The sequence below is a fragment of the Ascaphus truei genome, chromosome 5 (assembly GCF_040206685.1).
Source record: "Ascaphus truei isolate aAscTru1 chromosome 5, aAscTru1.hap1, whole genome shotgun sequence".
NCBI classification, from domain to species: Eukaryota; Metazoa; Chordata; class Amphibia; order Anura; family Ascaphidae; genus Ascaphus; species Ascaphus truei.
In genome coordinates this window covers 190,809,666-190,822,479 of record NC_134487.1, presented here as the reverse complement: position 1 = coordinate 190,822,479, position 12,814 = coordinate 190,809,666, and the positions used below count along the sequence as shown (strand labels likewise).

At 48.4% G+C, this 12,814-nt stretch overlaps 1 protein-coding gene across 6 annotated transcripts in view; it reads left to right on the top strand.

Moving 5' to 3' along the window:
• Positions 1-12,814, top strand: part of PIWIL2 (piwi like RNA-mediated gene silencing 2) — a 108,452-nt gene that overhangs the window by 27,948 nt on the left and 67,690 nt on the right. For all 6 annotated transcript variants that reach the window (XM_075601467.1, XM_075601465.1, XM_075601466.1 and 3 more), the window contains 5 exons: positions 1,951-2,061; positions 2,282-2,399; positions 10,264-10,388; positions 10,599-10,679; positions 10,949-11,062. In XM_075601467.1, coding sequence (XP_075457582.1) covers positions 1,951-2,061; positions 2,282-2,399; positions 10,264-10,388; positions 10,599-10,679; positions 10,949-11,062 — 549 coding nt within the window. The remainder of the gene's footprint in view (positions 1-1,950; positions 2,062-2,281; positions 2,400-10,263; positions 10,389-10,598; positions 10,680-10,948; positions 11,063-12,814) is intronic.

The window sequence follows — 12,814 nt, the reverse complement described above, 5'->3', positions numbered from 1 at the left end:
TCTCCCCCGCCCCGCTTGCCTCTTTCCCCCGCCCCGCTCGCCTCTCTCCCCGCCCCGCTCACCTCTCTTCTCTCCCCCGCCCCGCTCACCTCTCCCCCGCCCCGCTCACCTCTCCCCCGCCCCGCTCACCTCTCCCCCCGCCCCGCTCACCTCTTTCCTCCCCCCTCACCTCTCTTTCCTCCTCACCTCTCCTCCCTCCTTACCTCTCCTCCCTCCTTCACCTCTTTTCTCCACTTCACCTCTCTCCCCACCCCCTCACCTCTCTCCCCACCCCCTCATCTCTCTACAAACCCCCTCACCTCTCTCCCCACCCCCTCACCTCTCTCCCCCCAACCCCCTCACCTATCTCTTCTCCCCGCACCCTCATCTCTTTCCTCCTTCCCCCCCGCCTTTCTTTCCCCCCCTCACCTCCTAATCTGTCTCCTCACCCCCTCGGCTCTCCTTTCACCCCTCACCTCTCCCCCGCTCACCTCTCTGTTTCCCCCCCCCCCCATCTATCTCCCCTTTCATTTGCTACTTGACTTCTTTTTCCTACATAGCTGCATCAGCGTAGTTCCGAGTTATATATCTTTACAAAAGTGTCTATTTTATAAAAAAAAGCCTACATTTAGCCTATAATAGTAATAATCCCCTCAGAACAGGGCATTACTGGCCAATAATGCCCTGTTCTTCGGGGATTATTACTTGAATATGGACTTACTATATAAAGTTGCATGTACGAATTGATCATGTAACTGTGAGCAAAATCGTTCTAAGATTTACCTTTCTTTGTCTTTTCTCTCTACCTCCCCTTTGTCATTTTTTCATCAAACACATGAATACTGTATATGTTAATTTTTTTACATTGAATATATATATATATATATATATATATATATATATATATATATATATAATACTGAGTTAAGTTATGGTGAATTAAAAAAAAGTGACAAAAACCCTCCACAGCAAAGCAAATATGCAAATGTAAATACAACTGTATGCTCATCTGCATGTCTAAGGCAGGTCTGCAACCCCGCCTTTCCCCATTATCACACAGCACTTCCACTGCAGCAAGGGATTCTGGGAAATGACATGCAAATGAGCACGCAGTGCCACTTTTTGCTTCAAAAACCATTTTTAACATGGTTCCCTATAGGCTTAAGCTTGCTGCATGGTCACAGCTTTGAGCACAGCCAGGGTTAAGGTGCATACCCAGAAAACCACCCACAGACGGCTGTTTCGACCTTAATGGGTCTCATCAGTGTGGGGTTGACTAACTGGGTATGCAAAGAAGCTAAAGGATGGGCCAACCATAATACTGAGTTACGTTATGGTGAGTAAAAAAAGTGACAAAAACCCTCCACAGCAGAGCAAATATGCAAATGTAAATACAACTGTATGCTCATCTGCATGTCCTAGGCAGGTCTGCAACCCCGCCTTTCCCCATTATCACACAGCACTTCCACTGCAGCAAGGGATTCTGGGAAATGACATGCAAATGAGAGCACAGTGCATATATATATATATATATATATATAATACATTGATTATAGATTTCACTTGGAGAGTTAGCACTATTTATGTACACCCACACATACCATGCCACACACCCCTTTCTCCCTCACTCTTACATTAGATCAGGGGTGCACAAACTTTTTTCCTTGTGCACCCCCTGCCTGCTCACCTCACCGGCTCGCGCCCCCTCCTTCCTTGTCTTCGACATAATTTGCCGCCGCGGGGTCATGTGACGCCATGATTCTGCGACGTCTTGACGCCACGTTGCCATGGCATCGCCAAAGATAAGGTAGGAGACGATGCAGAGGCCTCACGTAATTCCCCGGCATTTCATTTATCATGGGGAACAGCGCGGGGCCTCTGCAACCGCCGCGCCCCCCCCTGCAAAATATTGCGCACCCCACTGCATCAGATAATACTTGACTTTCTGTATCTCTCCCATTTCCCCTGCAGGGAGCCTCTAATAAAGCAGGGCACCAAAGGGACCCCTACCGCGTTGGGTCTGAACCTCATTAAGATCCACTGCAAGAATGAGGCAGTGTATCAGTATCACGTCACCTTCGTGTGAGTGCCAGACAGAACCTTCTGTGTGCAGCAGCTCCTCCCAGGCCTTCCTGCCTATTTCTCTCATTTGCCTTTATCCCTTTATATTCTCTCTCCTCTCTATCCCTAACTCCTCTGTCCCACATTAGTTCTCTCATCCTCATATCTCTTCTTTTAATTTTTTTAAATGTCTCTGCACTCGTCCCTATTTCTCATCTTTCTCTCTCCCTCCACTACTCAGTCCTAATGTGGAGTGCCGCAGCATGCGTTTTGGGATGATGAAGGAACACCGCTCCGTGACAGGGGATGTGACTGCGTTTGACGGCTCCATCCTCTTCCTTCCTGTAAAGCTGGCATCGGTATGAGGGGGGGAGGGAGGGGGTGCAGGCCCAGCACAGTGAAGGGGTGCCCGCACATCAATCTTTATTGCCCCCTTACCCACTGTAATAACCACGGCAGATCCCTGCATTTACAGGGGATGTCTCTTGCTGAAGAGGTTGCAAAGCAGGAAGGACGGGATAGGGCTAACATGCTGGATTCTTTTTTTTTTTTTTTCAACCAAAAAAGTTTTTATTGAGTGTATGGTACAATCATCACATACTCTTCCAACCCATTGTCGTATATAACAGTACACATGACAACTCATTTTGTAATTGGACTCTCAAAAGACATACCGGGGTTACGCACAGACCAACCAGACTACACAAGGGAAGAGGTAGGGAGGGGGGGGGGGGAGGGGTGAGGCTGCCACAGAAAGGCTCCGGATCAGCTGGGCTCGTCTTGGAAATTACAGCTCCAGAAAGGCTCTGGATCATTTGGGCTGTGAAGACTTCAGGTCCGTCAGATCCCAGGCTGGCTGCTATCTTAATGTTTGCGTACGTCCGCGAGTGTATACTCGCTCCCTGCTCATTCACTTTACTGACGGATTTAGTTGTCTCTCTTTGCAGACTGTATTCTATGTCTCCCCGTCAGCCACACTCATCCAAGGAGAACGCGTCTAGAGCTATTAAAGCAATATGTTGGAGGCATTGATCCCTGGGATATCGTTCAGGGCTAACCATGGAGCCCAGACTTTTAGAAAGTTTGTGCCGGTGTCGTTAACCAGACTCGTTAACTGTTCCATCCGGCAGACATGCCAAATTCTATTTCTGATTTTTGGGATATTTGGTAGTTCGGGCTGCTTCCACAATGCTGCGATTTCTCACCTCAGGGCAGTTGCAAAATGTGCAATTCATTTGTGCTCCGACCTGTTTAACCCCGGGGTGCGTCTGGCCAGCAGAAACAACCAGGGGTCCAAAGGGATCGCGCAATCGAGAATACTCTGGAGCCAATTTCTGATATCTTCCCAGATTGGAAGTATCTTGGTGCAACCCCACAGCATGTGCAGCAAGTCTGCCTGCTCCCCACATTGTTTAGGGCACAATGGAGGGTAGCCCCTGACAAACTTTGATAATCGTAATGGGGTCAAATACCACCTCATCAGGACCTTATAGGCGTTCTCCTTCAATGTCGTGCAGATTGAGCTCTTAGCTGCCGCCAAGACAATATAGTCCCAGTCCTCGTCCTCTAGTGTGTCCCCTAGATCTCTTTCCAATCTATTCTTATATTTTAATGTCACGTCGGCGTCTGGAGTCGGGCAGACTAACGCCTTGTACATTGTAGAGATAAGTCCCTTGGTTCCTGTTCCAGTAGAACAGAGCTGTTCAAAATTAGTGCGTTGAGCTCGAATGGGAAATTTATCATAGAAAGCTCTTAGCTGGAGGTATCTAAAGAATTCTGAATTTGGAACTGATTTTTCAGACTTAATTTGCTCAAACGGTTTGATAGATATTCTACCCTCCAGGTGTAAAAGGCGAGTGTAGCCCTTCTGTGTCCATATAATAAAATCTTTCTTCTGCAGGCCTGGAGCGAAATCAGGGTTTCCCAAAATTGGGGTCATCAAGGAGTGTTGTCTCATTAAGACGTGTTTATATTTGCTTTTGTCCCATACTGCCAGAGAGCTGACAATCGCGGGGAGCGGATGTTTGAAGTCCTTGCGGACCTTATTTGGGAGCCAGATCAGGTCCTGCAATGCCACCGGGGCACATAAGGCCGCCTCCAGCTCCACCCATCGCCTCCTACTAGGGTGGGTGTGCCACTGGATAATTTGGGTCAATTGGGCCGCTCTGAAGTATGATAACAGGCAAGGTACCGCTAATCCTCCTCTTGTTGTGGGCCTAATTAGTGTGCTAGTTTTGATGCGGGGGGTTTATTACCCCAGACAAAGTTCACCATTGCGGACTGTAACCGAAGGATCTCTTCCCTGATTATAGGGACCGGGAGAGTCTGAAATAGGTACAGAATTCTGGGAAGGAGATTAATTTTTAGGGATTGAATCCTGCCAATCCAGGATATGTTGTACCCTGCCCATTTCCGGAGATCTTCCTTCAGTGTCCGTATTAGTCTGGGGTAATTCGCCTTATAAAGGGTGCCTGATTGCTTCGTGATATTTATACCTCAAAATTTTATGGAGGAGCTTTGCCATTTGAATTCAAAGTTCACCGTGATCAGTTTCTCGGTGGCCTTAGGAAAGTTGATATTTAGGGCTTCTGATTTTGCCTGGTTAATTTTGAACCCAGATATCGCATTAAATTCCCCTAGCAATTGAAAGACGTTCGGCAGAGAGGTGAGGGGCTGTGATAGCGTGAGTATCACGTCATCAGCGTACAGGGCCACCTTATGTGGCTGGTCACTAATTTGGATTCCTGCTATATTCGGGCTGAGGCGGATGTGCGCCGCTAGGGGTTCAATGCATAGCGCAAAGAGAAGGGGTGACAGAGGACAGCCTTGCCTGGTGCCGCTCTTAATCCGAAATTCTTCCGAGGGGAAGCCCTGGTGCCTGACCTTCGCCGTCGGTCCCCGATACAGAGCGAGAATTGCCTCTATCATTCTCCCCCCCAAGCCGAATGCTCCCAGCGTCTCTCTCAAGTAGGGCCAATCAATTCTGTCGAACGCTTTTTCTGCATCTAAACTAAGCACCATAGACGGGATATGTTTTTTTTGCGCCAGATCAATCAAATCTATAATCCGTCTGGTGTTATCAGCTGCTTGTCGACCACATATGAACCCCACTTGATCAGGATGGACCAACTTGGACAACACCTGGTTAAGGCGGTTAGCTAAGAGTTTGGAAAAGATTTTTGTATCTGAGTTTATTAAAGAGATGGGCCTATAGCTTTTACAGTCCGCTGGGTCCTTTCCTTGTTTGTGGATTACTGAGATAGACGCCTGGAGCATCGAGCCCGGGATGGGGGCACCATCCAAGAAGGAATTACACAATTTTAGTAGATGAGGAGCTAATATTTTGCGGAATTTCTTATAATAGAGATTGGAAAAGCCATCCGGGCCTGGGGCCTTGGCTGCCTTTAATGACTTCATTACCTCTAGGAGTTCCTCGATAGTAAAGTCTGCCTGTAGTGCGTCCCTCTCCTCTCTGGTCACTTTAGGCAATTGAGCTTCTGTTAAGAACGTCTGTAGTCGTGCTTTTGTGGTTGGCGTGTGTGCCACCTTCGCCCCATCGTAAAGGGTTTCGTAATATGTTTTAAATTCGTTAACTATTTGTTGGGGGTCAGAGGTCAGATCCCCCTGCTCTGTTCGAATTGTCTGAATTTGAGAGACTTGGTTTTTGTCTCTTAGTTTGTTGGCAAGTAGGGTATCTGGCCTGTTTGCTTTCTCAAAAAATTTCCGCTTAGACCATGTCAGCTCTTTTTCAGCACGGGAGGTTAACAAGATATTAAGTTTGGTTTTAGTGTCTAGCAACTCCTTAAGGGTCATTGCATCTTTGTTATTTTTATGTCGAGCTGAGAGGACTGCCAATTCTGCTGGTAATGGATTGATTTTTTTGTCCTCCCTCTTTCGCCTGCTTGCAATCCTTATGAGCTCTCCTCTCAGAGTTGCCTTATGGGCCTCCCATAGGGTAGCCTGCGAGGTCACGCTTCCCGTATTCTCCTGAAAGTATTCCCTGATTCTATCCCCTACATTTTGTGCAATTTCGGGGATTTTTTAGTAAAACTTCATTGAGTTTCCAGTTCGCTCCTGGTCTGTCTAGAATAAAATCGGAGCACCGCAGCTCTATCGGCGCATGATCTGACCACGAAATATCGTGGATGCCCGAGTGGGAGATCTGTGAAACCATTCTACTCGATACAAATAGGTAGTCTATCCTACTATATCTGTCATGCGGGTGGGAGTAGAATGTAAATCCTTTGTCCTGTCGGTGCTGTTCCCGCCATATATCTAAGAGGTTATTATTTCTCAGCCCTCTATTCCAGGTTTGTCTGACCTTTGAGTTAGTTTTGCCGCTCGGGGTGCATCTATCCATTACTGGATCTAGTGTCTGATTAAAATCGCCCCCTAGTACGCATCCCTGTGCTATCCTCTGGAGGACGGAGAAGAACCATTCCAGGAAAGCTTCTGTGCCTTCACTTGGCGCATAAACGTTTGCCAGTGTGATCGGCTGACCTCTTATTTCGCCGCTTATAATCAGAAATCGGCCGTTGTAGTCTTTTTTAATGGTCTTAATCGCAAAGGGCAAACGGTTATGCAGTAGAATGGCTACTCCTCTTTTTTTTTTTGTTGGCTGAAGCTGAGAACCAATTCTTAAACCTATAATCAATATATTTTGGTGAACTAGATTTAGAAAAATGAGTTTCTTGAAATAGAATTATGTCAGGGTCTGTTTTTTTGTAGTCCGCCATAGCTAGTCTGCGTTTCCCTGGACTGTTAAAGCCTTTCACAATGTGTGATATAATAGTGATCCCTTTACTCATGATTGTATTTCCAAACCTTTTCTCTTTTGTAGTCAACCGTCGGAGCCCATGGTGTCAGCGGCGAGGGTGGCTGGCGCCTCTTGATTTGATTCCTACTTTCAGCGATCTGGAACTGCGGCATGGGGATACAAAGGGGACACACTGGGGGGACACAAAAATACACAACTTAACACTCATTCTTACGTTTAATAACTGTCCGGGGACTGGGCGGGAACTAGCTCCCCCAATCTCCTTCTTTGCCCTTCCCAGGCGTGCAGCCTGGACGGAGTTCGGGAGCGCTCCATCCCCCTCTCCCGTCCTGCTTGGCTGGCCTAGTAGGGACTTCCATGGGCCGCTCGTGGGGCTTCTCCCCTACGCCCATGTGTAGACTCATGCACAAAGCCTTCGCGAGGGGCAGCACCCCTCCCCCCTCCCTTGTCTGTGCTGTTTAATGTTGTAACGACAACCTTTTATTAATTAGGCTCTATCGTTTAACTTCAACTGTTAACTTCAAAAGTAGAGTGTGAAATACGGAGTGTAACTGCTTGCCCCTGTTCTCCTGCAGCGCTTGTACCCTTAGCTATGTTATGTGCCTCTGCGCGTTGCTGCCCTGAGGTTAGGTATTGTCTTGCCCCTTGACCAGCCCTCCCTGTTTATGCAACTGTGATCCCTTAATCTAGCTGAGCGGTGTGAGTGGTGTTGCTCTGCTTGCTTCCCACCGATATGGTGTGCTCTTTGCTATGCTTCATTATCCGCTATCCCCTTCTACCCTCTATATGGCCTGTTGATTTCCCCCCCCCCCCCCCGCTGCCTCTGCTGTCCGCTCGCTTCTGCCGTTCATTGGTTCACGGCCGGGGCTCCGGCTTGCCGTTCCATCAATTTTGCGCCGCTGGGTTGTGGTTGGGTAGGTGGCTGGTAGTATTCTAATGTGTGCAGCATCCCGCGAGATTGACGCGTCCTCCGGCGCTGGCTGACGATGACTTCCGGTTTCGCCCGTCTGTCTGCCCCCTCCAAGATGGCGTCCGCTCAACTTCCGGTGACGTCCTTCCGGCGGGCGCCATTTTCCCTCAACGAGCCCGTGTAGAAGGACGTCCCCTCACCTGCTCCTGTGCCGGGAAGCGCTCCACTTCCGCAACGAAGCCATGCGGTGAGGCGACTCTTGCGGCGCCATGTTGGGTGTCTTGCGTTCCACTGCGACCGGCCATTTTCATCATCAGGTAGGGGTTTAGGTTTTAATTTATTTTTTTTTTTTTTCCCTTTGGGGGGTTTTCAGGTCGCTGTTACTCCATCTGATGTCCCAGATCACTCTTGAGACAGGGCTTGTTTCAGGGCAAGCAGTCCAGCACGCCTGGTGACACCAGCAGCGGGTTAGTGAACCTGGAAGGGTTCTCAAAGTGGCAAGCTCTCTGTTTATTTAACTATTGGGTAAACCGCTACCCTAACTTTCAGTCCGTTTGAGGAGTTAGACATTTGCCTCAGATCACTGCGGGGACTGCAGGGTCTCGGGGGGATTTGGACGGACCTGCGGTTCTCCACTCTGCCTCCTCTCGTTCTTCCCTCCTGGGGCTTTTTGGTGGGCCCTCTCTCAGACCCAGTTTATTGAGGAAGTCCTCACTCTCCCCGGGCTCTTTCATTGATATGGCCCTCCCGTTCTTAATGACCAACAGGCCGAACGGGAAGGTCCAACGATAACAAACTGCCCGTTCTCTCAGCAGCCTAGTGACGGGTTGTAGCGCCCTTCTCCTCTTTAACGTGAGCGGGGACAGGTCCTGAAACAACTGCATCGTGGTTCCCTCGAACCGGCAGGCACCCTCCGCTCTGGTGCACTTAAAGATTGCATCCCTGGTTTTGAAGTAGTGCAGCCTGGCGATAACATCACGCGGCTGCTCCATTGCTGCAGGACGGCTTCTAAGGGCTCTGTGGCAGCGATCCATGGCCCGCTCTGCTGCAGGTATCTCAGGCAGGAGTGTCTCCAACCACCTGGCGACGAACTCCTCCACATCCGTGATTGCCTCTGGGACGCCGCGAACTCTAATATTGTTGCGGCGATCCCGGTTTTCGGCATCCTCCTGCCTGTCCAGTATCTCCGTTATCTGGGCTTGCATGTATGTGGCTTTTTTCTCCGCCTTTTTAATCTGCTTAGTTGCGGTCGCCATTTTGTCCTCGAGGGCCCCCGTCCTCTCCCCCAAGCCCTGCACTTCGTTTTTTAAGTCCTGGAGCCCTACATAAATCATGTTTTTCATGTCCTGGTAGAGACGGTCAAAATCACAGATTCGGACAGGCATCTGTGTGGGCTCAACTGGGGGGTCCTCTTCCCTCTCCGATTCGGACCCTGCGGCTGATTCTGGCGCCATCGCTGCACTGGCGTTCCGTAGGGTAGAACGGCCTAGATATCTCCTTAAATCGCCTTCTTTTTTATTCCTGGCGGTAAGCGGGGCCATCACGGGAGTATCTACCGTGCTGACACTGTGTTTACAGTTTGTTTTGGTTGTCGGTTACTGTCGTTTTAACGTTGTTATTGGAGGTGGGGGACGGAGCTCAAATTCTATGCTGCCATCCGCTCCAGCCTCGCGCATGCGCCCCCTGCTGGATTCTTTTTAACAGAATTTTAACCAGGGGTTCTCCAGACCTGAACCCTGTGCTATTTGTTTAGTTCCTGACATGGCTACCATTTTAGTTGCTGGTTGAAGTTCTGTGTTTTCAAAGATGGCTCCTGCGGCCACGCAATAGGAAGCTGTAACGCCATCATGTTGCAGATTTCTTTTGACCTATGAGATTGGCCGTGTCTCTTGATTGCCCTAAAGTAAAACCACGGCAACTAAAACGGGAAGTATTTTGTGACGCTCAAAAATGTGTAAGCTCTGGGGAGTACTCCGGTTCGAATGACGTAAAAAGATATTATGTAAACCAGGATTGCTGCTTTAATAAAATTGTTTCTGACATGACTGCAGCTCGTGACCAGTAGCTGTCACTGAATCTTGAACCTTTTGCCAAAGTATCTGTGATGAGTCCAGGATATAAACTGGAATATTTGCTGGTTTTAGCCTGTAGTCCGTGTCCTAGACATGTTGCCACTAGGGCCACCTGGTATCTATTGCAGTTATCCTACAGTATGGTGACGGATAAACTGCTCTCCCTGATCTACGATTAGTTTGTATGGGTCCGGGTTAAAATGATTGTCTTGCTTTCTTCATTCAATATCTTTGTGCTAATTTCCTTTCCATGGGATCTCCCTAAAAAGAAACTGGATCCCAGCGAAGGGTTAAAGGTGCCATCTCACAAAGGCACCCAAAAAAACCCAACCTTTTGAACATCATTTTATGGTGCCTTAAACTAATCTTGCGGTGCTAAAAGCAGAGACTTACATTTCCTTGACTGCGAGCAGGTTAATGAGACGTAGCGTTTTGATGACACCTGCCCCTCTCTCCCTCTGCAGAAGGTAGAGCTTGAGAGTGAGCGTCGGACTGATGGAGCGAAGATTACGGTCGCTATCCAGATGACCAAAATCTTGGAGCCCAGCTCAGACTTGTGCATGCCTTTCTATAATGTGGTAATTAGGAGGTAAGGAGCCCAATTTGCACTTGTGCATCCTATTCTATTACATAAGGAAGACGCTCTCCCTGTGCATCCTATTCTATAACATAAGGAAGTCGTGTCCCTGTGCATCCCATTCTATAATATAAGGAGGCCACGCTCTCCCTCCCTGTGCATCCTATAATATGATATGGGTTCCCAGCCCTTCCTGACAGAAACTGTAAGTATCTCTTTCAGGTTAATGAAAATTCTGGACATGAAATTGGTCGGAAAGAACTTCTATGACCCCACAAGTGCCACGGTGCTGCAGCAGTACAGGTGAGCTGTCGTGGAGGTGTGACATTGTCACTGTCACCCCGTGGGAGGAGGAGTCACAGACAGAAGAGACTTATGGCCCATGCTGTCTGTCCCAATCACTCCCACTGCAGTGACACAAATACAAGGGGCCTGTGACTTGTGTAGAGTACCCCTCCATAAGAAGTATACCTTATATCTGCAGATGTTGGTGACAAATTGTCGTCTTAGATTTTGAGTTGTGGATCCTGTAGAAACCTCTCTCACTCCCCCCCCTCCCCATCTCTTTTCAGATTACAGGTGTGGCAGGGATATGCAGCCAGCATTCGTAGGACAGATGGGGGTCTGTTTCTCTTAGCAGACATCACACACAAGGTTATCCGCAATGATTCTGTGCTGAACATCATGTGAGTTACCGGTCACCCCTCCTCAGGGCCCACAAACCTCTGGTTATGCGACCACAGCGAGTACTTAATACCTGTTCCTTATGTCTCTTCCATTATCCGATGCCCTCTGGAATGTCCACTCTTTAACTGGCTGTCCACGTTCTCTTCTGCTCTTACTCCCTTCGATCAGAAACCTGCCTCACAACAGGTCTCTGCTGTGGAGGCTGCTGTCTCTTTCTCACTCCACGCCCCAATCGCTGGGGTGAAGGGGATAGGTCTCCTCCCGCTGCCGATATCAACTCTGTCCTATGTCTCCTTCTGTTTCATTATCTTCATTTTGAATTCCCGATCTCCGACCCTCTCTCTCTGACCTTGGCAGTCATCTACCGGCTGCCTACCTCTACATCCTCCACCTCATCTACGTCCTCTACCGCTACATCCTCTACCACTACAACCTCTACATCCTCTACCTCTACATCCTCTACCCCACATTTCTCTCAGATTTTGAATCCTGGCTTTTCTTCTTTCTCCTGACTTTCCTATCCTTGTACTGTGGGACTTGTACTGTCATATTGATTTTCCCTCAGTTTACAGGGCACCTTCTTTGGCCTCCACCAGTGGACTAATTCTAGCACCCACAAGGATTAGACCTGGTCTTTAAAAAGAAAAACAAAACTTGTTCTCTTTCTGATGTCTCTAATTTCCTCTCTGACCATCACCTCATATTATTCACCACCACTCATCCCTCTCTCCCCCCTCGTACCTTGTGTACTCGCTACACTCGAGACATTTGCTTCATTGACCTCTGTTGAGGCATCTACGCTGAATATTACCTTATCTACTCTCTCCTTCCTCTGAACCTGACAATCCTGTCATCTTACAACTGGATCCTCTTCTACAGCGCACCCGTCCCTCTAACCCGAGTCTAAATCTTGACTAAATTCATAAACACACTTCCTTTGCACGCACTCCTCTGAACGCCTATGGAGGACATCTCTCATTCGTGCTGATTTTCTACACAGTACATTTCTCCTGTTTTAACTCTGCTCTCTGAGGCCAAACACTACTTCGCGTCACTCATCCCAAATCCAATCCAGCACCCGCCATCTTTCCTTTGTCTTTGATTCCTTCCTCCGACCTTCTCCTCCAACTTCCCATCCTTCCTTCACTTCTCCTCAAGCCTTTGCCAATACTTTTAATTGTCAAGTGGATCCTATCTACGGTAAGATTCCTTCTGCCCCTCCTCTCTACTTTTATCTAAAACCTCTTTCAACTCTTGATGCCTTTTCTCCTGTTACAGAGTTGGAAGTTTGTAAGCTGATATTCTCTTCTCCCTCGGTCGCATGCCCTCTCTATCCTATCCCCTCACACCTGATCAGAACTTTTGTTCCTCTCGTAGTTCTCACTCTCACCAATATCTGCAACTCCACGATGTCCTCTGGCACGTCACCCTCATCCTATGAGCATGCGGTGGTCAGACCTATTCTAAAAAAACCATCATTGACCCTACATGCTTTACCAACTACAGCCCTATATCCCTCCTGCCTTTTGCCTCCAAACTGTTAGAACGTCTCGTTCTGGACCTGCTAGAACCTGACTTTTGTACAGCTCTGTCAACGGAGACTGTCCTGACTAAAGTAGCCAAAGATCTCCATGATGTAAAATCCCAAGGTCATTTTCCCCTGCTTATCCTACTTTATCTCTCAGCGGCTCTGATGCTGTTCATCAACTGAGCTCATATTTCCTCCTGAACCTGGCTTAATATCCCCTTTT